The sequence below is a fragment of the Egretta garzetta genome, unplaced genomic scaffold, assembly GCF_000687185.1.
Source record: "Egretta garzetta isolate BGI_Z169 unplaced genomic scaffold, ASM68718v1 scaffold181, whole genome shotgun sequence".
Lineage (NCBI taxonomy): Eukaryota > Metazoa > Chordata > Aves > Pelecaniformes > Ardeidae > Egretta > Egretta garzetta.
This window is the reverse complement of record NW_009258667.1, coordinates 146042-169586: the sequence shown is the minus strand read 5'-3', so window position 1 is coordinate 169586 and position 23545 is coordinate 146042. Positions and strand designations below refer to the sequence as shown.

The following is a 23545-nucleotide window of genomic DNA, read 5'->3' as shown; positions in this document are numbered from 1 at the left end:
AGAATCCGTTTGGAGGGCAGAATAAAAAAAAAATCTACTTCAGCTTACTTAATGTAAAATACAAAGCCACATTTACTCAAAAAGCAGTATCGTCCAATAAGCCAAAAAAAAAAAAAAAGGAGTTTAAAATGGGCTTTTCCAACACACTGAAGGGCCTTACCCCATAGTCCTTCTTTTCTAAAATTTAGTGGTAAAAGAAAACATTTCACATTTTATTTCCTGCCAATCGTGACTGCTTTGAAAAGTCGTAATAGAAACAGTTCCATTCTGATGAGTGTCAGCATCTTATCCGCACACTTTTTTAGTGGACACCAAAAAATTTTATACATCTATAGTAAAGTTCATGGAAGCTTTAAGGTACAAGACTACATGTTGTAGGCCACATAGATGGGATCTAGCTGGTCTGCCAAAAATCCATCTCGTAGGTGCATACGTTGTTTCTCTCCACGGGAGTTGATAGGAATTACACCAATGTCCACAACCACCACCACCCCTACAATCAGATAGTGTTCCTCCAGGACCACATTGGTGACCAAAGGAACCAGGTCCAAAGCTTCTTGCTCCGATCCATCCAGCTCAACTACAACGACCAATAAATTTGTCCAGGTAAACACCGCACTGGAACGAAAGAAAAAATAATATTAGTGGTGGGGTTTTTTTACCCATTTCATTTTTCACTCTTTTCATTCTACCTTGGTTACCTTTTGTTTCAACTCCTAGGGCTCCTTGTTGGATGCTCACCACAAAGCATAAATAGCGAGAGAACATGTCTGCAGGCGGGGGCAGAAGAACAGCCCCACTAGCTCTTGCTTTAATATTGCTGCAATACTAAGTATTGGACTAAACTTCACAGAAACTCAAGTCTAATCCTTGCCCGTCAGGTAAGGAGGTAGTTGGACAGCGTGTGGTTCCCTCTGAAGCCAGGTAACTGCCACAGCACTGCTGGGTTCGTGATGGCATGCATGAGCGACGTGCAGGCGGAGGGGTCTCCTCTGGGGTTTTTTTGGAGAGCAGCCCAGAAGAGCAGCGGAGGTTAAAAGAGGAGGCACCAAAAGGAACAGCAGGAACGTAGTGGGAGCTGAAAGATCTTTGGGGTAAACTCTGCCTGGCGAAGGGGTGTGGAGCCCTGGGAACGCCTGCACGGAATGCTGCAGGCTGCACAGAGGTCCCCGGGCAGCTGGGGAGGGGGCTGCCTGACTTGCACGGTGCTCGGCTGACATGGCTACGTGCCTTCTGGACTGGGCTGGCTGCTGTCCAGGCAGGTCAGAGCTCAGCACAAAAGAGCCGCGATTCTTCTGGACCAATTGGTTTATACAGGAATAAGCAGTGTCTCCATCTGTTTTGTTTCGGCTGTGTTTTATTTCTGTTGGGTCTAAGGAGACAGGAGTTTTTACATTCCTTATTAACAGGTGAGATGGTAGAGGGAACACCATTATCACCAGTATCTCCTTTTTACTAGAACTTCCGTAAGACACCTAATTTTTGGTTAAGCCCTTGAGCTGAAGCAGGTAGATTCTGGTTTCTGCTACTGAGCATTTTTTCTGGCTAAGGGTAATGCATTTATCCTTCCAAATATGGAGGCTGGGAGGGTATGAAAGTCTGGTGTATGCTTCCCTCCATCCTCTTCCCCCCATATCTCAAATTTGTCTCCAAAGTCTCACAGGAGGTCAGCAGGACCGAGGCTCCACAAAGAGCAATCTCATTCTTCCTTGCAGGTGTTTAAGACACAGGTGATGGTTATTTCTTCCCCTAACTTACTTCATAGCATAAATTCCACATATGTAACTCATACATCAAGCTTCCTTTGTCTTACAAAATCAGGGAATAATTTGCCAGAATTGTCTCGAGCATAAGCATCTGAAAGTTAGAATATATTATGTATATAAGCCAAATTCAAAAAGAGCTACTTACCCTAAGGTCAATGCTTGACTGAGACAGAAGCGCACTGTTTTAGTCTACTAAGACAATACTGAAAATCCCTGCACTTTGCAAACTTATCTTACTGTGCCCAAAAGTTAGCTATGAAAATGTGCTCTATGTTGATGCTTAACAGAATGGATTTTAGGAGAAAAGTACTTAATATTAAGAAAAAAATCATTTTCAGATCCTGCCAAAGTACTATTTGATTGAATTCTTACGAGCTTATTGATCTGGAAAACTAATGGGCAGCCAAAGCAAGGCTGTGCAGGTTCCTTAGTACTGCTATGAAATGAATTTTAATTTATAATTACGTTTTTTTCACAGACATTCTAGTAAGTTTTGATTGATCATAGAATCACAGAATGTTTTGGGTTGGAAGGGACCCCTAGAGGTCATCTAGTCCAACCCCCCTGAAGTGAGCAGGGACACCATTAACTAGATCAGGTTGCTCAGAGCCCCGTCCAACCTGGTCTTGATGCTGAATATTAACAAAGTGAAGTATCAGTCTGCACAGGTGCCCATCTCTAGAGACATCCTAGAATTTTTATGGATTGCTGTACAAACATCTAAATTAGTATTATATATATTTTAACAAAAAAGCCTGGGGAGGTTTTATCAAAATATAAGTTAGCACTTGAAACCATGCCTTAAACCTACTGTTAGCTTGTTACTTGGGAAAGCAATTAATAGCAAGATTCAGGAGCAGGTCCCTAAAATCTGTTTAGGAGAAAGTTAGTTTGTCCGAGTTCAGAAGACTGATTCCCAAAACCTTCATGAAGCTTCTATTAAGTCCTAGAGCCACCGACACTCCTAGGAGGGTTTCAAATGAATTTAAAACTCATTCCATATGTTATGATTCTAACTCACAGGTGACCACTGTAAGCAAAAGGAACTATTGCCCTTTATGTTCTCACCCGTTGAGATGAAGATACGTTGGCCAGCGTGTGTGAATACATTAACTTTCTAGCCCTGATGAATAAAAAACCACAACAACCAACAAACAAAAAACAAGGGACCCAGGAAGGCTGCACTTTCTCAAGAAATTAAGGAGTCACACCCAACAGATGCAACACAGCCAACGCACTGAGCTGGGAATGGCCCCTCCTGCTGCTTCCACCCCACCAAATGCTTCAGGAAAAGCAAGGAAGTTGTTGAAACACCTCCAGAAAAAGAGGCCCATAATTGTTTTCTTCTCCAAGTATCTTGTGTAGCTTTACCTATTTGTCATTATGCAGAGAGAAAACCATTTCTTAGCAAGTTCCAGGAAGCTATGTTCTGTTCCTCTTTCATGGGTTTGAAGTTTAAATGAGTCAACAATGTGCTTTAATGTACACATATATTATTTGACAAGATATTTTGCAGTACTAAAAACACTTTCAAAAATGCCTGGTGTAGTTACACATCACAATAAAAACAGGCTGTGCCACTCTTTTGTTTGTTACGTACTGAGACACATTCCAGAGTCAGAGGTTGTGGATTTGGTGCTAAGATTTCTTAAGATGCAAGAATAATTTAAAATGAACTTTTAGATCTGATCCTCAGTGACAGAAGTTGTGCAGCAGGATCACATGTCAGTCAACAAGTCACCGCCTTCCTCAATAGTGTTAAATGTTACAAAATGAGCACGTGTTTCTTGGAAGCTGAGGCTATTTTTACAATCCATCAACTGAACATACCCAGTACCTTTTGTTTGCAATAGGCATTGATTGGAGTTAAATCCTTAATGGGTCATTGCTACCAAAACAACAGTGGCCTCCAACAAGAACAGAGGCTCATGCCCCCGTCCAAAGAAAGGCATATATGAAGTATATACAAAAAGAAAGACTTAACTGGCTATTGTTTTGCCAAGGGGTGTTTTACAAAGACAAGAGGAGGATCTCTAAGAGAAGCTGGAAGAGAAGTTAAGTGAGAAAAGTCAAGGACAGTCAGGATTAGGACTATGAATGAAAACTCCATGATGGTGGCTTGGGCAAAGGGTAGTAACACTACAGCATGTTTTCTGAAGTCCTGCTTATGCACCTTGCACATTATCACCCAACTACTGGGAAGAACTAAGGCACCGAGAATTAGTTGCATGTGCTTCTTGCAGAAATTCAGTGGCCTTTTTCTTCGGTCCTCCCAGCTTACCCCAACCCTTCTTTAGTTGCCACCACTCAGGATTTCCATGATAATGGAAGGAAACAGATCCTCAAAATGGTCTCAGTGGTCTTGAAAAAAAGAACATAATTTAAGCATTTTTGGCCACAGAAACCCATGATGACCACTTCTGCAGTGTGATACAGCTACTTCATTTACTGCTCAGGAGCTCACACTTTGAGGACACACAAATCTCTGACAAACAGGTACTGCTGAACACATCGATTTATGAATCTGTGGCCATCTTATAGCAGAGCTGTCCCCAAATAGCTTGATCTGAAAACTTTCCATCCACTGCCGATACTGATCTGACACATTTTTAAGGAGAACTTCACAGCATCCTTAAAGTGTTCACAGTGGTCTGTATCAGGACACAGAATCTGCCGCCCTGAGTAATGGCTAGCTGGCACAAGGCTGCACCAGCCCTGGTGATGCTTTAGGGAGGAGGCAATAAGGCAAAACCTCAGTTAGAGTCAGCCAAGCAATTAACTGCCTTAATTTTAACAGGTATTTAAGAAAAAAGCAAGGTGTTTTGACTAAAGAAACCATGATGTGCTTCATCATTAGGTTTACTGCTCCAGGCCATTCCTTTGCAGCCAGGACTGAAAAGAAAAATGGGAGAATCATGTCTTACACTTGCTAAATTGTTCTGGCTGTTACGACAGGTTCGTTTTGGTTGAAAGGAGAAGAGCTGAGGTTATATCAAAACAAAACAACTACCTGACTCAGTCTTCTGATGCAAGAATAATGAAAAGCAATTTGTTCTCATGTCAGCCTCCAGAAATGATTACCTGCTGTGTGCATTTGATGATGTGATACATTGATTAAGACAACATTATTATTAACTCATTGATTTACTGCTTCAATTTCCATTGTGACCTTGATTTGATCACTGCTTGATTTATTAATAACCAAATCAAAAGTAACAGTGTGTTCACTAATAAAGTTTATTAGTGTGTTCATTTATTTGAAATGTTTGCTTGCTTACTCCTTCTAATAACAGCACTCCTAAAGCTTGAACTCATACCAGTTTGCTTTTCCTAGTTAGAATATAAATCTCAAACTCCAAGAAACAGCTACTGACCTACCTGAGAGCTGCTTGGCTCTCTCAAATTAAAAATGTAATACTTCACTTGTACTTAAAGCCACACAAAAAAGAAACATATTGAACGATCTTAGCAGAAAACAGTCCTTCCTGATTAAATCTGTTTGTGAAAAGTTTCATCCTAAGGACATATTTACAGCGGGGTTATAAATCCTGTGACCATCCTGACAGGCCATTTCCTGGATCAATTGCAATATCCAAGAAAAAACCCCAGACATTATAGATATTTCAGCTTTATATAAGGGCCCTGGTGTTCTATAATCCTTACCATTCCGTGATGCTCTTGTGTGCTCTAATTACAGAGGTTTCAATATCGATTGGATGGTATCTCATCCCTCGTAACTCCATGGCTTCATCTAATGCACCCACAACATAAAGTGCATCATGGCGTTCTGGTTGTAAGGAAAAAAGAGATTAATGATTCTATTCTCTAGAACATTACATTACAAAAATGTTCACATTAATAAATAAGTAAAATAAGTATAACATTTATAAGTTATCCTTGAATTTCTGCAATCCCAAAATGATTTCCGAACTAATGAGAATTTTCCATTAGTGAAGTGCAATGCAGAGCTGAAAGCAGAAGGAAGGAAGGCAGAAACACCGTTCCCATTTGAAGAAGAGAAAAGTGGAAGCCTTTACCCAAACACAGTGGCATAAATTCCTGTTTTTCTCCCAGGCTGATGCAGACCAGACTTGTTCTTTTTCAAGGCACCCTAAACAGACAATAGGCTCCTTGCTTCTCTCCCTTTCTTTTGAAAGAGAAGGGATGGATTTGACCCTAACAGTATGGATTATGTTCTCCAGTGGCTTTGAGATGGTCAGTACCGATGCTTAACGTGCATTACAAAGGTGTTTATCAATAAACTAGAAATACGCGCTATGTGCCAGATGATGGCAAATTGCTCATTCAGACAAATGGCAAGCTCTGGAGCATAATGCTCTTATAGTACAAATTTTTACTGACTAAAGAAATAAATGAGGGTGAAATGACACTTTTAAAAAGATATTAGGCTGATAATAAATGATTGCATGTTATCCATAAAGAAATAATATTCGCTAACAGACTTAAAAGCAGATAACTGGCTCTTTTTACATTAATTTAGATAGTTGCCTGGTGGTAATGTAACGGCAATATAGCCTCTACCAGTAATAAAGGGCAGAGGACTTTCTGCACTGAGAGCTAAAAGTGGAAGAGAGTGGAGACTTAGCAACTCTTTGCCAGGAGAAGATTTAAGCCATTTGGATGCTTAAGTTGCAATATCCTCAGAGAATCCGGAATTTTCTCAAGGCTGGGCTATCACTGTGAAATGAAAAAAGCTTGCGCAACCGAAAGTAAATCTCTTCAGGAAGATGCTAACATAAGGACACGGCAGCAGTCGTAATCCACAGTGATTACTAAAATGCTTTCAGATTTGATGAATTCACTCTGGCTGAATAGCGGCTCCTCTAATTGCACTGACACCGGGACCCCGGGATCACTTCTGGAGGTGCTCGCAGCATTGCTAGAAACCATACTTTGCCAACAGCCTCGACTGCCACCTCAGCCAGCCGTCGCTCGCGGCACTGTGCTCTGCAAAAATCACAGGGAAGTACCATTTTCCCTAGCAGAGACTTTGTGTGCCTGGCTTGCTTACATGTGTGCACGGGATAAGGAATGGCATAAAAGCAAGTAATGAAATCCTGTGCCTTCCCAACAGAAACCCAAACACCCTGTAGCTTCTCCTGCAGGCTACTGCTTGTATTACATTTCAGTAACCATCCCCACAGGTTTAAAGACAAGGAAATCTGAGAATGGAGAGCTTCTGTAAATAAGGTGGTGACAGAGAAATTACCAAAGGCGGCGCTCAACACAGGAGGGACAGGGCTCAGGCTCACAACAAGGCTTTTTCTATCTGCACAAATGCATTCCTGTGGATACGACTGAGAGCAAATGATGGCGTTTTAAGCTGCATTTTGTATTTTTCAAGCTGCATTTTGTATTTTTCAAGCTGAAGCACTTGGCACATTAACAGTGCTAAAAAGTCACTGGTGGAGGGGATTTATAGCATCTGAGGTACAGCAAAGGAAAATCAACTGTTTCAGCTCGGAAATCTTGCCCTCTGTTTTACTTTCTCATTATTTTAACTAAGGCTTTTTTGCAGTTCTACAGGTTTCACAGATTGAACACGTCAGGTTGTGCAGGCCAAGAGACATGGTGTCAGCCTCAAAATAATCCCAATTATGTGCAAAGACCTAGATGACAAGAAACCTCTTACCTCCATTTGCATCTGTGAGTTCTGTTCTTCTCAGGAACCCCAGATAGCCAGTTCGAGCCCAAATAGTCTGTGTGTCTCCAAAGCTGAGTCTTGAATTAAAATGATCTGATTGCAAAGACTCATCTCCATAGATGGTGAAATACCCACTGGCGTTGTGAGTGCTGTGAACCCATATCTAAGTTAAAAGCAATTATACTGGTATTAATTAAAGTAGCTTTCCAGAATGAAGCATTATTGAAAATTCTAGATGCAAATATTTTATAGCTAGATAACACTATAATGCCTTTTAAGACTGTTTTTGAACCTGTAACTGACCCAGTTTTAGGCACAGAGACTCCAGTCTAGCCTGGCTGAAGTTGGAGCATGGATCTGAGCCGTGCCTGGGGGAGAGGGACGCTGGGCTCACGGCTGCGGGGACACCTGCCTGGCAGCCCCCCAGCCCCAGGGTAGCCAAAGACCTGCACAGCCTCCTTGAATGTCTCAGCTAGCTCTGAGGTCTGCCTGGTTATGGCAATTCTCTGAAGAGCCTATGGACCAATACTCTTTCCGTAGTCCCTCCGCTCCTGGCTCAGTGTATTTACTCCAGCAGGGCTTCCTCCATGAATACCAGACAGATTATTTTAAAGGGCGAGGCCAGGGACCTTCACCTATGGAGACAGACTCAGTTAATCTAACTCAAGGCACTGTGGAAATTTTTACCATTTCATAGTAATGAAATCTTACAGATGAATCTCATAAATTAAATTGTAGTTTTAATTATGACTAAGCAAATTCTTCATTTTGTTAATTAGATCTTTAATTGCTCATGGAAAATAACTTTTTTTTCCTCTTTCTAGAAACATAAAATAAATTAGAAAAACATATAGCCTTGCTCAACTCAGCTAATGAGTACTTCAGTGTGTTGAAGCACAATGATTATAAAGAGAATAGCACTAGAAAACCACCTAGCCAAAATCAGACTAATCAATAAACTTATTTTTTCACCTGTTTCTATGAGAATTAGTGAAGCACCAAGCAGAAAGTGCAGTTAGAAAAAGCAGATTTTTTTCAAATTTTTAACAACTTTGAGCTGTTATTAGTATTTATCAAGTATGTTACTAACAATTTTAATAGTGATACAAATATAATGTTACACACTTTATATACTATAAAGATCTGTAGAACTCACCATTTTCTTAACTGAGCATTTGCCAAGATGTGTTAAGGAAACCATTGGCATACACGATGATAGCTTTATCTCTGTAATTTAGTTCAGAGCATAAAAAGGTTAAGCTTTCATGACTCACCTCACCAAGATGAGAATCTCCTAAGGGTCCCTTTGTTTCTGGATTAGCAATAATGATACGTACTCCTGGGAGGATCTGTTGGAAGAAAACATGAGGCAGTAAGAAAGCAGATACCAGTTTATGCAATTGTATGCTGACTCTTTGTCCCCAAAAAACCTTCATTAGAAGCTAGAAGAAATCCTTAAGAAGTTAAAGTAGACTTACAACATAAAAAATTAAAGTAGTCCATAGATGTAATACATTCTGAGATATCTGGGAGATACTACAAAACCTCTTCTCTTTGTGAAAGCTGTCCTATCATTAAAAACTCCTTAGAAATCAAATGTTCACCTACAATACAAAAAATCCTACCAAATGGTCCAAGTCTCTCTGAGAGTCTATACCAGAATAGAAAAAAAACCAAACGCGCTAGCCACATGAAACTTTGGCCTGAAACCCAAAGCAAGCCAGAGGCACCATGCAATCTTCCCAGAACAAGGCCTTGCCAATGACTTCATGTAATGGACATTCAACCACTACAGAGGTGGGCAGATGTTAAACCCTGAAATAGAAAAGGGAGCATCCTCTGACCATGAGTGTTTGCAAAGCTATGGTGAGAATGCTGTAGATGAGCATCCAGAGCGTCAAGGGCAGCCCGTGGGCAGGGCGTGCCTCGGTGGCTCAGTGCAGCAGAGAGGGCACCTCTCCTTTCTCCCAAAGGCAGAGCATGCCCAGCAGTAGACCTCAGTCACCAGCGCCTGGCCAGACATCACAGCCAGGGATGGTGCTGAGAGCTGTGTGCTGGTCCTGTGTCCTCACCCTGTTCCCACAGCGATGCCACCCACCAGGTACGGCCCCTCGGCAGGTATCAGTAGCCTGTGAGTACGGTGTTGGTAATCTCAGACCAGGTCTTGGTGGAGGTGGGTCTACTTCAATGAAACTGCCTTCACTAGGGGCACATTTGTTGGCTGTTTCAAGAGTGAGATGCGGAGGATGAAATACCTTCTTTTTGTATAAAAGGAGGAAATGCTTTTTGCATAAAACATGGAGGTAGAGCTTTTGAGAGAGCAGTAATGATTCAGATACTGCCATCATGCTGTAACCTCAACAGTAAAGAAAGGTCTTCAGCCTGCACAGCTGATAAAGCCTTCCTCAACACTACATTCACACAAAATTGAACTGAAATGGAAATTTACTGAAAATATTTGCCACAAAAGGTACATTTAAATCTTCTTTCAGTACTTACTTTTCCTGACTCCATGAGGGGCAAACTATGTGGAGATCCTCTTTCGACTAAACGAACTCTGTAAAATACATGTAAAAACGATATGCATAATACACGGTTGTGCTTATTTGCTTTTCATTAACATTTAGTTCTAAAAGGAATGGTTAATGGTTGCAGAGATTAATGTTATTTTTGGAACAGATGAAGCTTATATCCTGTAGAACACAATTGGGCCCAATATTTAATCTAAGTCAAGGCTTACAGCTGGGAAAATAATGAAAAAAAGATGTGTGTGAAAGTTTTCTTAAATATTAAATTCTTCAAATGTAGTTGGTGCCTTTTATTTGTTTTTGGTAGACTTTTGTAAATGGAATTCCATGCACAAATTTATTTGTAACAAGAGGAATCTAAAATACTGATTTCCCACAAGAACATCATAAATGCCAGGGCACAGACACAAAAGCATGTGAGCTGAGTGAGCAACCACATTCCATGCGTAGCTAACTGTTAAAACCAAAGACATATTGAAATAACTCATAACCTGGCCTCAGCTTCAAATCTGCATTTGCAATCTTTTAATTATTGTCAATGCACAGCAGTTGATAAATATTTTAGTATTAAAAAAATCATTTGATGAAACGTTACTACTGGTGAGGTCAGACCCTTTCTCTGAGTGTGGCTTTCTGGTCCTCTCTCTTCCTTTCTTAGATAACTTACTTTCCCACTAAAGGAAGAGAAAAATGGCAGCTCTCCTTCAGTGGTACGACGGTCTGGAAGGAAATTCCTCGTTTAACATTAGAAAAGTACTCGGCAGGTTAGAATGAAAGAGACTTTAAAATACTAAAATAGCTGATGGTCTCAGCCAGTAGACGGTGAAGAGAATTTGGTAACATCTAGGTATCCTAAGTGAGATAACTTAGAAGTTCTAACAGCCCATGAAAACCTTAAACTTCCCACTCCCGAACATTTTTCGTAATCCACTTAACCAAGCTAAATCTGGACTTCTGTCAAAAGAGCTGTTCTTATCTCTTTCCTCCCCTCAGCTCTGGTTAGAAAGAAAAAAAAAAAACAACCCAACACAAGATGCCTAAACCCCAACCTTGTAAAGGTAAAGACGAAACATCAGAAGAGAGGAAGACAGCTATGAGCAGATGGGTGGAGACTGGTTCTGGTTAAACTGATCATAAACCTGCGGTCTGTTAGGAGCAGTCACAACAGATCCTTTTTTTGAGGTCTTTTTATAGACAGAATACCGCAGTGCTCAGCTTGGGAAAGGAGGGTTGAGACATAGAGAGACCTCAGCTAGAGGTCCCTCTGGAGAAGAACAAAGCTTTGGCAAGTTCAGCCCCTAAACATAAAGGAGATGGAAAAAGATATCTTTTTATTATTATTATTACTATTTCTTTTCTCCAAAAGTCTTCTATAAAAGCTGGGACTGTCGAGGTCAAGACAAGAACAGTGAATCATGTTTTATCTGTGTTTCTGGGAAGTCTCTCAACCTTGATGGACGGGGCAGGGCTAAGCCCTGAGGCATTGCACACCAGCGTGAACAGTTCCTCGCACTAACAAAAAGAGATACAACCCAAATACCCAGCAATTTCAGACTGCTTTTCCAAGTCTTTTTGAGAGGAAAAGGATGCAAACTGGGGCACTGCCTGGAGCTGCAGCCTGGCCTGCTCTCCTGCAAGGTGCATAACAGCAACCACCTTCCAGCGTTTGTTCAGCTGCCACAACCCCCCCAGACAGAGCCTGAAGCACTAATTACCACTTCTGTGTGTTGCCTGTAATGTTATACTGCCCTTGTTTTACGCTGTATTGCTCTCTTAAACCTCTGTTGTGTTACTGGTGCACACATGTGCCTGTGTTTTCTACGACCTTTTCTGCTGAGCCTCCCACCAGCTGCAGAGCAGTAGGGCCACCCTGAGATGGGTGTTTAGGGACATGGTTTAGTGGTGGGATGGCAGTGTTAGGTTTACGGTTGGACTAGATATCTTAAAGGTCTTTTCCAACCTAAATGATTCTATGATTCTACAGATTCACAGCAAAAGCAGTGGAGCTGCAACAGCCATGTGCCCAACCAGGGACACAGGCACAGGGCAGCAGAAACCCAGGCCACAGGAGCCTCACTATAAGGTGTCCATGCAAGGCTAAAGGAATGCTCCCCTATAAAGGGTATGCCTACCTAAGTCCCACTTGTGTTGCTGTTCAAGTGGCAAGCCAAATCATAGGTATTTAGGAATATGCAGCAGAGGCTTTAAAAATAACTCTGTGCATATGAAAACAAAACCAAATACTGCAAAATCCATTCTTAATAATGCCTATATTTCTGCCTTTTTATATATATCTTTGTTCTGTAAAATCCATATTAGTGTAGAAATAGAAAATGCCTATAACTGAGTTCTTCCAAACAGCTGACATCTCCAGTCTTTGGATATGTATTGCAGCCAGGTAGCTGTTCTTAGAAGAACTAGTCACAATCCCAATCACTTGGTATCTTTAACAGACAGAGTTATCTCATTTATTATTTACTAACTTTTGTCAAATAGAGAAAATCTTAAAAAAGAGACAATTTAAAAAACCTCGGCCATAAGCACTGCTAAGAGTGATGGTGTAACAAAGGTCAGGAGGTACTTTATTTGAATTTAAGATTGGTTTAAAAAGAATTTGATGTGGATAACAGCAGCAAAAAAACCCTGGGGCAGGAATAGTGTATGTCAGAGCTGCCCAGCTGCCCAGAGATACTGCCGGCCTTTGCTCCCTTCCCGGTATTAAGACATGCCTCAGTGAAGTGTTGCTGATCTCCAGGCCCAGCAGAAATCACATATAATAAAGTTATACATTCAATAGTCAATGAAGTGACTACTGGATATGAATCAACATTCATAAATCTGACCAGCTCTCTCCTCTTTGCTTTCAACATCTGTGCTTCCCACCTTGCTTTTATTATCACCAGTGTCTTCTCCTAGTTCCCTTCTCCACCTATTTCCTTTAAGCGCGTCTGATTTTTTAGCACATGACGATCCAGAAGGTGCAACTTCGCAGTTTCCAGTTCTGTTAAACCTCTCCCACTCTGTGCTTTCCACCTCACGTCCCTACAGAGTTATCACGGCAGCACACTAAGCAGAGACGGCATTTCCTGGAGGTTTTCTGCGAGGACTCTGTTAGCGCTCAAAAACTTGGACTCCTTTTTAAAAACTTTCTGCTAAGCTCACAATCCATTTGGGAACAGGCTGTTAAACCTCTAACAACTCTGAAATAATAAAAGATATTTTGCCACAAAGAGATTTTGAAAAAATAGAAGTAAAACATTAGATTCTGATGTTACCCACTCCTATGTGCATACTTAATTTTAAGTGCGTAATAGTCATTAACTCTACTGGGACTAGTACTGTGAATAAATTATGGACATTAGGCAATACTTTTTAAAATGAGTTTTACTGTGCCTCAGCATGAAATAATTCAATTGTTCCCATTCTTCCCCAAGAGATTTCCATTTTTCCACTGACAAACACAGACAGCAGACATGATTGGAAACGTCTTCGCTTCTTCTCTCAAGCATCGCTATCAAGGCTGGTCTGGCAGGCAAGGGATAAAGGCAGAGCACAAGGCCCATCAGACGCTTGAAAAATGCCTCTGAATTACCCCGGTGATGCTGGCAAAGAAACCCACAGCTCCTTATAGCCTTCTTAGGACAATGTTAGCAAAGCTTCTCCAAATTCATGCATAATCATAAGGTGCTCCCAGACAGCAGAGGTCTAGAAAGGGCAAGTCCTGTTTCTCTGCAGTGTTCCAGCCATTCTTTGTTGGGAGTGAAAACAATCACCTCTTACACCGTGGGTATGGAGCTTTCCTGCTGCTTTCTGCTGCCTTCGAGTCGTGCTGGGAAGGGCAGAGGAGAACATGGCAGTAGAGCCAGCCTGGGCAAAGAGCCTGAAAGTCAAGTGGATGGAAGAAAAATGCTGCCCTTGGGCGTGAAAGCTACTTTTGCACCTTCTGGTGGTTTGCAGCCAAGCCGAGAGGGAAAACATCAATGAGTGACCCAGTGTAGGGCAGACATGGAGCTTCTCTCCCACCAAAATGTCTCACTAGAGGGGAGAGGCAGGAGATGTTTGAGAATCATTGCACTCTTAGAAAGCTATAAGCAATGATGATACTCAATGAATCTGTAGTATTTACATTGTATAGTATAGGAGAGTATAATTTTTAGAATTTTTTTCACTGGTTCCTAAGAGTTAGTCTTTTTTCTTAAAAAATCACTAACTGGAGCTGCACAGTTCAGAAAGCTGCCTATGTTTCATCAAAGTCTGGCTACTGGAATTTAACAGGGAATGCAGCTACAATACCAGTATGTGCTAAACTTCTTCTCTTGTTACAATTTAACACATTGGACAGATTTCATCTCCTTTAAAACAAGCACTTCCTATAGAAAAGTAGGACTGAAATCTGACTTCAGAATGAAAACCAGCAAGCTTTAACTAACTGGGCACTGAATCACTGTACAGCAAAGGGGATATCGAAATGCAGTATCAATGTCTTTCTGCCCCACTATCTGCCATGGAACTGCAAATTTTGTTTATGCTCCTTTTTAGATCTGGTCTGTTCAGTGGTGAAAACTCACCAAAATATACTCCACAGCTTGCTAGCATTTCGCACTAAGCAGAGAGTTTGTCAGCAGAGCTATTAGCCACGGCTTTGGGAATCTGCAGGGGCTGGAGTGTGCAGCGTGGTGCTAACCAACGTTACGATGCCAAAACTGGGCAAACCTTCAAAGCCGGCTGTGCTATTGCTCAGATTTGCTTCGGATTCTGTGATTCTAATAGAGATGGAAAGAAGCTATGAGGTCATTCAAGTCTCGCTCCCTGCCAAAAAAAGCCTGTTCCCTGCAGTGCACTTTCGAGTGCTTTGTCTACTTCTGTTACAGTATTTCAAATGATGGGGCTTCTTCCACTTCCCTTCACAGTTTATTTCTCAGCTGAATGTATTTCATAGTCAAGAACCTTTTTACTCTGCGATGCTTGGCACAAACCATTCTTAGCTTCCTCTTCTTATTTCTAATTAGCTCTTCACGTCCAATTCAAAGGAGTTTTTCCCACTGTCCCCTTTCTTTTAAAATACAACTCAGATGAAGAGTTTGCCTTTTACCCTAACACTTGGCCAAATCCCACGTCTTGAACTTTTTTCTTTCCTTTATAGCCATTCCCACAAGCTGAGCCATGGTAACTGCCCTCCTCCTCCTTGCCTGTGTGCCAGCATCTTCTGCTGTTAGCCAGGCTTGGGCACTGAGGTGCTGCACCTTCCATCATCTCAAGCTCTTATTTCCCCCTCTACCCTACCAACCCCTCCTCCTGTCTTGAGCAGTCTGTTCTCACACCACGCCACTTCGCAGTCACGCCAGCTTGGAAGTCCAGCTTTTTGGTTTCTTGAATACTAGCCATTTTGCACACTAATTTCTTTCAGAAGCTGCTTTCAGATGCTGCCACTCTTGAAAACCTTCAGCAACAAAACTTAGAGGAAACCAGATAATTGTGATGCACATATAACCTAATACATATCGAAAATACACTGTATAGAAGTCCCCTCCTTGGCCATAGCCCTTCCATGGCAGAAAGCCGATGGTTTGGGAGGAAAAGTGGGTATTTTCTTATCCTGCAAGAAATTGATGTTTTGAAATTTTTTTTTTATTGAACTGGAACAAACAAGTGAAATATGGGAAGAAGCTGTAAACAGAATCTGAAAAAAAATGTTGCAGGTCAGAAAAAGAGATAATTTATGTTTAGTGTTTCAGGTTTTTTTGTTTTGTTTTTAAATGTAAGTTAATTAACTCTGCAAACTGAAAATGCTTTAACCACCATCATGAGCAAAATTTCAAAAGTTGAAGTAGGGTGTTTTGACTTTGAGAATCCTATCTTTTTCCTTAAGCCGAAAAAGATCTGACAAAACTGACTCTTCTGATTTCAACACAACAGTCTTTTCTGGTGAAAAAACACACAACCACCTAATTCATTAGAAATTTTAACCACAATCTAATGTAAGGCATTTAATGCCAGAGAGCACGTACGCTTTCATGTAGCTATAACCACAGCACAGTGACTTCCCAGCTCTGACTCAAATGGCTAGGGACTATTGCCACGAACTACTGCCATCATCAACACCTTTCAGATACGTATCGCTGTCTGATGCTGAGCTGGTGCCTGGGTACAACTGATGGTGGGAAAGGGCTGATGCTGCCCGTTTTGTTTTTCTGTAGTCAGAGGGAAGATGGGCACTGTAGGTAACAGTGGGATCCAGGACTGAGGTCAGGGGTCTTTGACACTCAAGACTTTCAGGGCATCTTCTCTCTACTCTAAAATATTTCTACATAAACTATTCCACATAAGCTCTGCCTTCCAAAATGACATACCCAGTTCAAATAGCCAGATCAGGAAAGGAGGAAAATAGCATAACTGAACACTTAGGCTGAAGGGGAAATCTAGACAATAAAGAAGAGTTTCCCTGCAACATCCTGGCTTCCTCAGAACAGTTTTTCTCCCATTACATGACAAATTCAGATAATGGATAAATACAACTGAGCATGAAAAAGGGAGTTTTGGACTGAGGCAAACTTTAGCCAACAAAATGAACAACCATTAAATCTTCTATATGTCTAGGATATATTTTAATCCTGTTAATTCGATAATCAACAAGTTCACTTAAAGAATTAGCACTAAATCACTTCCTTTGATGTAAAGACTTTTCTTAACTATAAACTTAAATTACACTTCATGTCCCAAATTCCCTGAGGTCAGAAGCAAACAGCTTCCAATCCTTCAGATGGCTGAACAAAGAAGCAGAAAAGGTTACACAAGGATTTAAGGCAGTTCAGGAAGTTACAAAGGGATCAAAATGAGGCAGGAACTCTGGTTCAGGAAGGCAGTATTTGAAGCTTCAGAGATTAAATAAGTAATAGCAATTTTATCATGTAAGACTATGGGAATATTAAAAGAACCTAAGCAATGTTTATGTCTGGTTTTAAACTTAGAGTACTTTAAAATGTTTGGCTTTTGTTATACATGAACTACATTATTAAATTTGTTTAAATTAACTTTGCACGTTGTGTAAAGCACAATACACAACTATCTCAAGTGAATGCAGTGGACTGGGACTCTGGAGAACTCGGTCCCTCCTGGCCCTACTTCACACCTACTGTGCCCCATCAGGCACAGGGCTTCAGGTTCATATTTGCAAATACAGGCATAATGCTGCTCTCAGCTGTTACCTTTCTATTTAGATTACAAACCTCCCAGGACATGGTGTTTATCACTAATCGTTTTTACAGCACTTCTCATAATCACCCTTGTGGTCAGATGATTCTGTTTAATGCAATATGCTTTTTGTATTTCGTAACCCTTTATCTTCCCGGTTCTAATTGAGAAAAAGAGACTCCACACATAGGGAAAACTTTCATTATAAAAAATTTGGCTCTGAGAACGTCCTCATTGAATTAGCTTATTTGTTGTTAACAAACGATGAAATAATTTTAGCTTCCCCAATGCAATGCTCATATTCTACATTCACACAACGTCATCAAAGGTGGAGTTTCTGAAATCAAGTCCTTCTCTTTCACCTGCCCTCTTATCTTGCTAGAACCTTCAAAATTCACGCTGCCAGCTGACTCACCCTGCAGTTTTTTTGGGAAGAACTTGCAGAAAGTTCCCTCTCCTTAACAACCACCAGGGACATTTCCTGTGCATGGAAAACTTCAACACTCGGAGCTATTTTCTCAGTTGAATTAAAAGTACAGATTACCACTCTGAAGAAAAGGTCAGCGATGCCATGAGCAGCAGTGCCTTGTACGCCTGAAGGCACTGAGAAGGGACTGTCCTTTTCACAGGAGACTGACTGGGAACCCCGGCTGAGCTTCACAAGACTCTTCACATAAGTAAGCTCATCTTCTGCAAACAGACACCTCTAGTATATGCAATATTAAGAAGGCTATGTGAGGCTTGAAGGAACATATTAAGAGCTATTGAAGAGAGCCATTTAAGAGGATATTACATCTCTAACCAAGTTAGTGACTGATGCTTATACAAATATAGGATGCTTTTACTGTTTTTCAGAGCTCTCCTTCCCAACTGTAACCATTCAGTATTCCTACAGCCAGAGACTCCACTGATGACAGGAGCCCAATGAGTGCCTGAGGCTAGCAAAGCTGGAGCATCTCCCAAAGGTGACAGAGCCCATTTCCCAGGGGTAACTGCCAGCACAGCACCCTCCGCTGAGTTATCTGTTGCAAAAACCTGTCAGCATGTGGGAGAGCAAAGGCCCTGTCCTCCCGCAAAGGCTGGCAAGAGAAAGAGGAAAGGAAAGAGGGATGGAAAGCACTTCAGAAGCTCCGTCTCTTTACAGCACACCACAGCCTGTGGCTAGGTCTGCAGAAGCTACAAAGACTCGCTGCAAACTTTATATGTATTCATTTAGTGTTTTTCCTTCCAAAGCAGATGTCTCAGCTGTGAAATGCACTCCAAGGTAGCAGTATGGGAAAGCAGCACTTTTTCTTCCACTGCTGAAACAGTAAATGTAATCTACGTTGGTCACTCTTGGCATTTTTAAAGAATCACTGTTTAGTGCTCCAGTAGTAGTATATACCAAAATGAGGGACACAAAGCAAATTATGCTTCAGAATACACAATCTGTAAAAATCAAATACATAATATATATTATCTGTAAAAAAAATGGAAGGATGAAAATTCCACTTTTTTAAGACATTCCTGTAACTGTATGGTTACATTTATGGCAAACTCTGGGAGGGAGAAAGAAAGAAGTGTGGCTTGTAGGGGAAAAAAAAGGAAGAATTTTTAATAAATCTTCCTCAGAAATGTGAGGGGCCAACTTGCTTTATCAATTCCCCACTTCTGTAAGGAGCATGACTGAAAGAGAAGGACCTGTAACACCGAAGGAGCTCAGTATACTCCGAAATGGGAAATCCCTTCTTTTTTAACAGCATCGGACATTCTTCAGGAATAAAAAGGTTGATGTATTTTAATAAGCAGGAATATTATTTGGAAATTCAAAACTGGTTTGTAAAAACAAACAGAAATGGAAACATTTTCCATCTACTTTTTTTACCCATGTTTGAAGGATCACATGCAACTGGCACTGGCAAACAATTACACTGATGCACAACTGCTCTACACCTACTTTCCTGGAAAGCCATGGCTTTTTGTTTTCCCTTTGCCTTCATCTTACTTGGTACACATGACAGTATTCTCTGTCCCCTAAGCTCTCCAGGGAAATATAACTGGAATTTCTTGATTTGTAGTTGAAGTATGCTAAACCACATCCTCCTTCAAAAACCACATTTAAAGACAACTCTTATTGTCCTGTTCCACTAAAATCATAATATTCTGATCCCTTGAAGATGACTTTAACAAGAAAGAAATAGACTTGTTTCAGTCTTGCCTTAGAAAGGCAATCGTGCCTTGGAAAGCACAGAAATTGCTTTGCAGGGCTCCCATCCCCCTAGTTTAGTCTCACAGCTCAGGCTGATTGGGACAAGAGGGGATGACTTCCCATCGGGAAGTTACTGGATGTTTGTCCCTTTCTCCTGCCCTGCAACAGCAATTGCTTTATGCCTCGAAACATGACACATCTTTCAAAGCTCTTAAAATAGGTACGTTTACAAATTTTGTTATAACTCTGGATCCTCATACGTAAACAGTGCAATCCCTTAGATGGTATTTGCTCCTCTTTAGTTTCCCAGGTCGTCAGCTTTATTCCTTATCACTGACTGTCCAGCGCACAGAGGCTGAAAAAGCCTCTTGGTTTGTCCCCCGACACAGGCAGGCACAGCAAGAGAACCGTTCCTCCACTCTAGCCAGACTGGGACTTCGCCTCTAAGTCAGAATTGGAAGTGTTGATATGATGCTTATCAGCCCAAATTAACTTTTCTTTCTGGGAGATTCGTTTCCCATAGATCAGAAACTGCGCCAAGGGGATTTTTGAGATAGCAGTGTTTGCATGGCAGAAACAAAACACTGCACTGCTAAAAGGCCAAAGCTGTATCTTCTCCTGAGCAAAAACATGAAGAACAAGGAAGGGTTTGCCAGTACCATGACAGACAGCTTAAACTCACTAATGAGATTCTGCAAGTTAATGGGCAAAATGCCCATAGATGTTTCTACAAAGACTCCTCAAAATCAACTGCATCATTACTTACCATACTTAAAGCTTTGAGGGACTTAGGTTTTATTTTAAAGACCTCAACCCCTCCCCCTCTCAACTGAGTTACCTCTTCTGCTGACTCGCAGGGGTGAAAGTCTTTTTGTTTTTCCATGAAAAAACTGTTTCTGTGATAACAGAGAAAAACCCTAACAGAAAAAACCAAACAGCTAAAGCAACAGCCAATATTAAAAAAAAAAACAAAACATGGGTGATGTGTGAAACTTGGAATTGGAGCCACCCATATGAGAAGATCCTCGAAGCTTGTGATGACTGGGATGGCACTGCTGGAGGTAGTACTTAAAATTCAATTAGTGAATGAGCGTGTTGTATATAAAGCACTGGTGGCCTCCTGAGGCCAATGACTTGTGACATCTATGTTTTGAAGAGTTCTCCAGGTATATAGCGCTTCAAACCTCAAAATACTCCACACGCTTTACCTACTGAATCTCATTGCAAGGGAAAAGGTGGCTGGGTGTCAAAGGGGGCAATAATAGATCTGAAGAGCCCTTTTGGACCCCACACAGAGTGACTAATTGAGGACTGGGATTTTCTGCAACCTGCGACTGGGCTCTGTATGCTGTAACCCATTACAAGAGCTGGAAAAAGCACTGCTCCCCAGCACACCAGGGAGCGCTCTTCAAAGTTTTTCTTTTGCTACCATTGGCAAATGGCTTTCCAGTAGTTTTAATCAATTGAAGTTTCACAGAAGGTAGCTATTTTACTGTCACCTGCCATTAGCACGTCTCCTTCTGACATACCTCCCTCCCAGTCTCTTTTCTCTACTACGTGATTATGAAATGGTTATCCTCCGCGCCGTGACTGTGCTACAGAGCACTGCTGCAGCTATAGCTTAGATAATAATTTAGCTATGCAGTTCTTTTGCCTGGTAACCCTATAATAAGAGTATTTTTCAAGGTAGATGGAGTAGAAGTGTTTGAGAATGAGAAAAAAAGCTCCCATGGCTTTGTTGCTTGGTATTACCCAAAACAATGTACACACAACATGAAAGTTTCAGTAAAATATGGAGGAGAAGGATAAACAATTGACAGCCCGAATAAAAGGCTATTTTTCTTTTCCTGCATGAAGTCTGAAATGCTGGAATATATTAAAATGAAGCCAAAGCCTTAACTGATTCCTTTTGACAGAGCCTGCATTTGAGACTGGGCTCAGTGTATAAGCAATCTATAAAAATAAATCCTAAGAAACTGTTTTCATATATCTTTGAAACGCTACAAATGTTCCCTTCTTTTCTTGGGGAATGAGATTCAGAATTTCCATCCTTCGAAATCACCTTTGTCAAGGAGACAATGGCTGAGCAAGTCTGACGGAAGTTCAGAGATCTCTGAATACCCCTGAAGTCCAAAACGAAAAGTAAGGTTTAGCACAACTTCCTAAGATATCAAGTCTGCTAATGACATAAGTATATACAAGGGCCACTTCTTTTTAAGAGATACACTAACTTGCACCACTCCAAGATGTCAGCGACCACATAAGAAGAGAAGACACCTACTGTACAGCTCCACAAACTGCTTGTGCAGAGGGTAATCAGATTAAAGTGATTGTTCTAACGGCGGAGTGGGAACATTTCAGTGAGAGACTATGGATACCACAAGCCACACACTGAATGATAGCCAGACTGAAAAATAAATGACTTGAACCCACACACATCTCGGTGCTTCTAGTCTATCTGGCAAGAGCCCACATCTGGATTTGGCTCTCTCTTCGGTGCCAGCTGCCTCACTGTGTCTCTGACCAAGAAACTATCCAAGCAGCTCACCATTACGTGTAGCTCAAAAGGAACTAGTAAACCACAAATGTGTTTAATAAATTAAATTCTCCATTTTTTCTAACCCTACTGAAAGAAATACAGACTTAACTAGATGAAATCGAATAATTTAAATGATCGGTTAATGCACCTATTATTTCACCAATGGGAATACTGGAAGTTAAAGGCAGGATCAGAAGGATATGAGGGGCAGTAAGAGGATATGAGCCTGCATGTATGGAACTAGAGATGATATCAAATATAAATGAGAACAGTGTTTACTGACACTGGCTGAAAGTCTTAATTCTTGCCCCGTTTGGTACAAAATGTGGATGTAGTTCAATAATCAGCTTGCATACAATTTGTAGTCAAAATAAGGGGAAACAAATGCATGCAAAATTATATCAAAATCTTCACCAACACATATATAATTTGATTAGTGGCTCTCTCCCCCTAGAAGTCTAAGCCTCCACTCCATCAGAACTCCTAAGTTGTCACTACCTGCTGCTGAACATGACAACTGGTGACATTTGTAACTGCTTTTGGAAGTAGACATAGATTGCACTGAATTTGTTTCCTTTTACTTTTTTATCCTTTTAAAATAAACTCCAACACCAAAGTAGATCTTTCCTTGTCCCCCTTAGGGCAGGACAGTGATTTTCATAAAGTTTTTTTCTGTATGGATAAGGTTTTGCTATAGAATAGAATACGCAAGGGGATGTTCATCTTTACAGGATTTTCAGGAAGTTTCAACTTTAGGAGCAGATCAGTGATCTCCCTCAGCCATCACCAGATGGCTATCAACTCACTAATTAAAACTTCTGAGGAAATCCTCTACGCAACATTTTAAATATGAAAGATACGGAAACGCAGAAAAAAGAATCCTACGTTAAAAAATTGAGCAAAATTTCAAAGCAGTCAAAGTATTGTCAACATTTTCCATGTTATTTTATTTCTTATTCCTATCAGCTTAGTTCCAAATTTAGGGTAATTTCAAAATTTAAACTAGCAGGTTAAAACAGTAACATTTTGAAAACAGTTTTGAATTATTCAAAAAAAAAAGTATTGGAATATTTGCAAATATATTGAAACATTTTAAAATCCTCCTGAAGAATAGTTACAAAATATTTTTGCCCTGTCTAGGTGAAAGGAAGATTTATGCTGGAATACAAGAGGTCTATTCCCAGTTTGATGAAGTGGCTCGTTTTGCCAATAAATATTTTTTCTACCAAGAACTAACCTGCTGTTGAGGTTGAGGAGGCTGTGAAATTTTTATGGTAACATCAGAGATGTATTTCTTGTTGGATGTTTTTAATTTTACAAACACATGTACATATTGTTTTAGAACACCCTGGATAAAAGGGATGCTTGGGCTTTAAATTTACATCTTTACTACTACAAAAGCATGTAGGTGTTATAAAAGCCAATATCTTTTAAGTATATGGTGCTTTGGTATGATGAGAAAAGGGTTTCTCTCTTTTTTTGTCTTCCAAGCACTTCTCTGCTTTTAGCATATTTAGGTATCTTGTGCTTAACCACCTGAAAAGCTTTCTCAGGAGAACATAACTGGTCTCAAATGATGATGGAGTGATCTGAAAACCAGCAGTTTAGACTGCAGATCAAGAATATGAATATATTTATTTTATTTCTTTTTCTTTTTTTTTTGGGGGG

General features: G+C 40.7%; 1 protein-coding gene across 1 annotated transcript in view; it reads right to left on the bottom strand.

Moving 5' to 3' along the window:
* Positions 1 to 365: 365 nt before the first annotated feature.
* Positions 366 to 23545, bottom strand: part of DIP2C (disco interacting protein 2 homolog C) — a gene marked incomplete at its 5' end in the record, with an annotated part of 146133 nt that continues 122953 nt past the window's right edge. Inside the window, 5 exons of the mRNA XM_035888412.1 lie at positions 366 to 618; positions 5430 to 5553; positions 7420 to 7594; positions 8706 to 8780; positions 9931 to 9988. Coding sequence (XP_035744305.1) covers positions 366 to 618; positions 5430 to 5553; positions 7420 to 7594; positions 8706 to 8780; positions 9931 to 9988 — 685 coding nt within the window. The remainder of the gene's footprint in view (positions 619 to 5429; positions 5554 to 7419; positions 7595 to 8705; positions 8781 to 9930; positions 9989 to 23545) is intronic.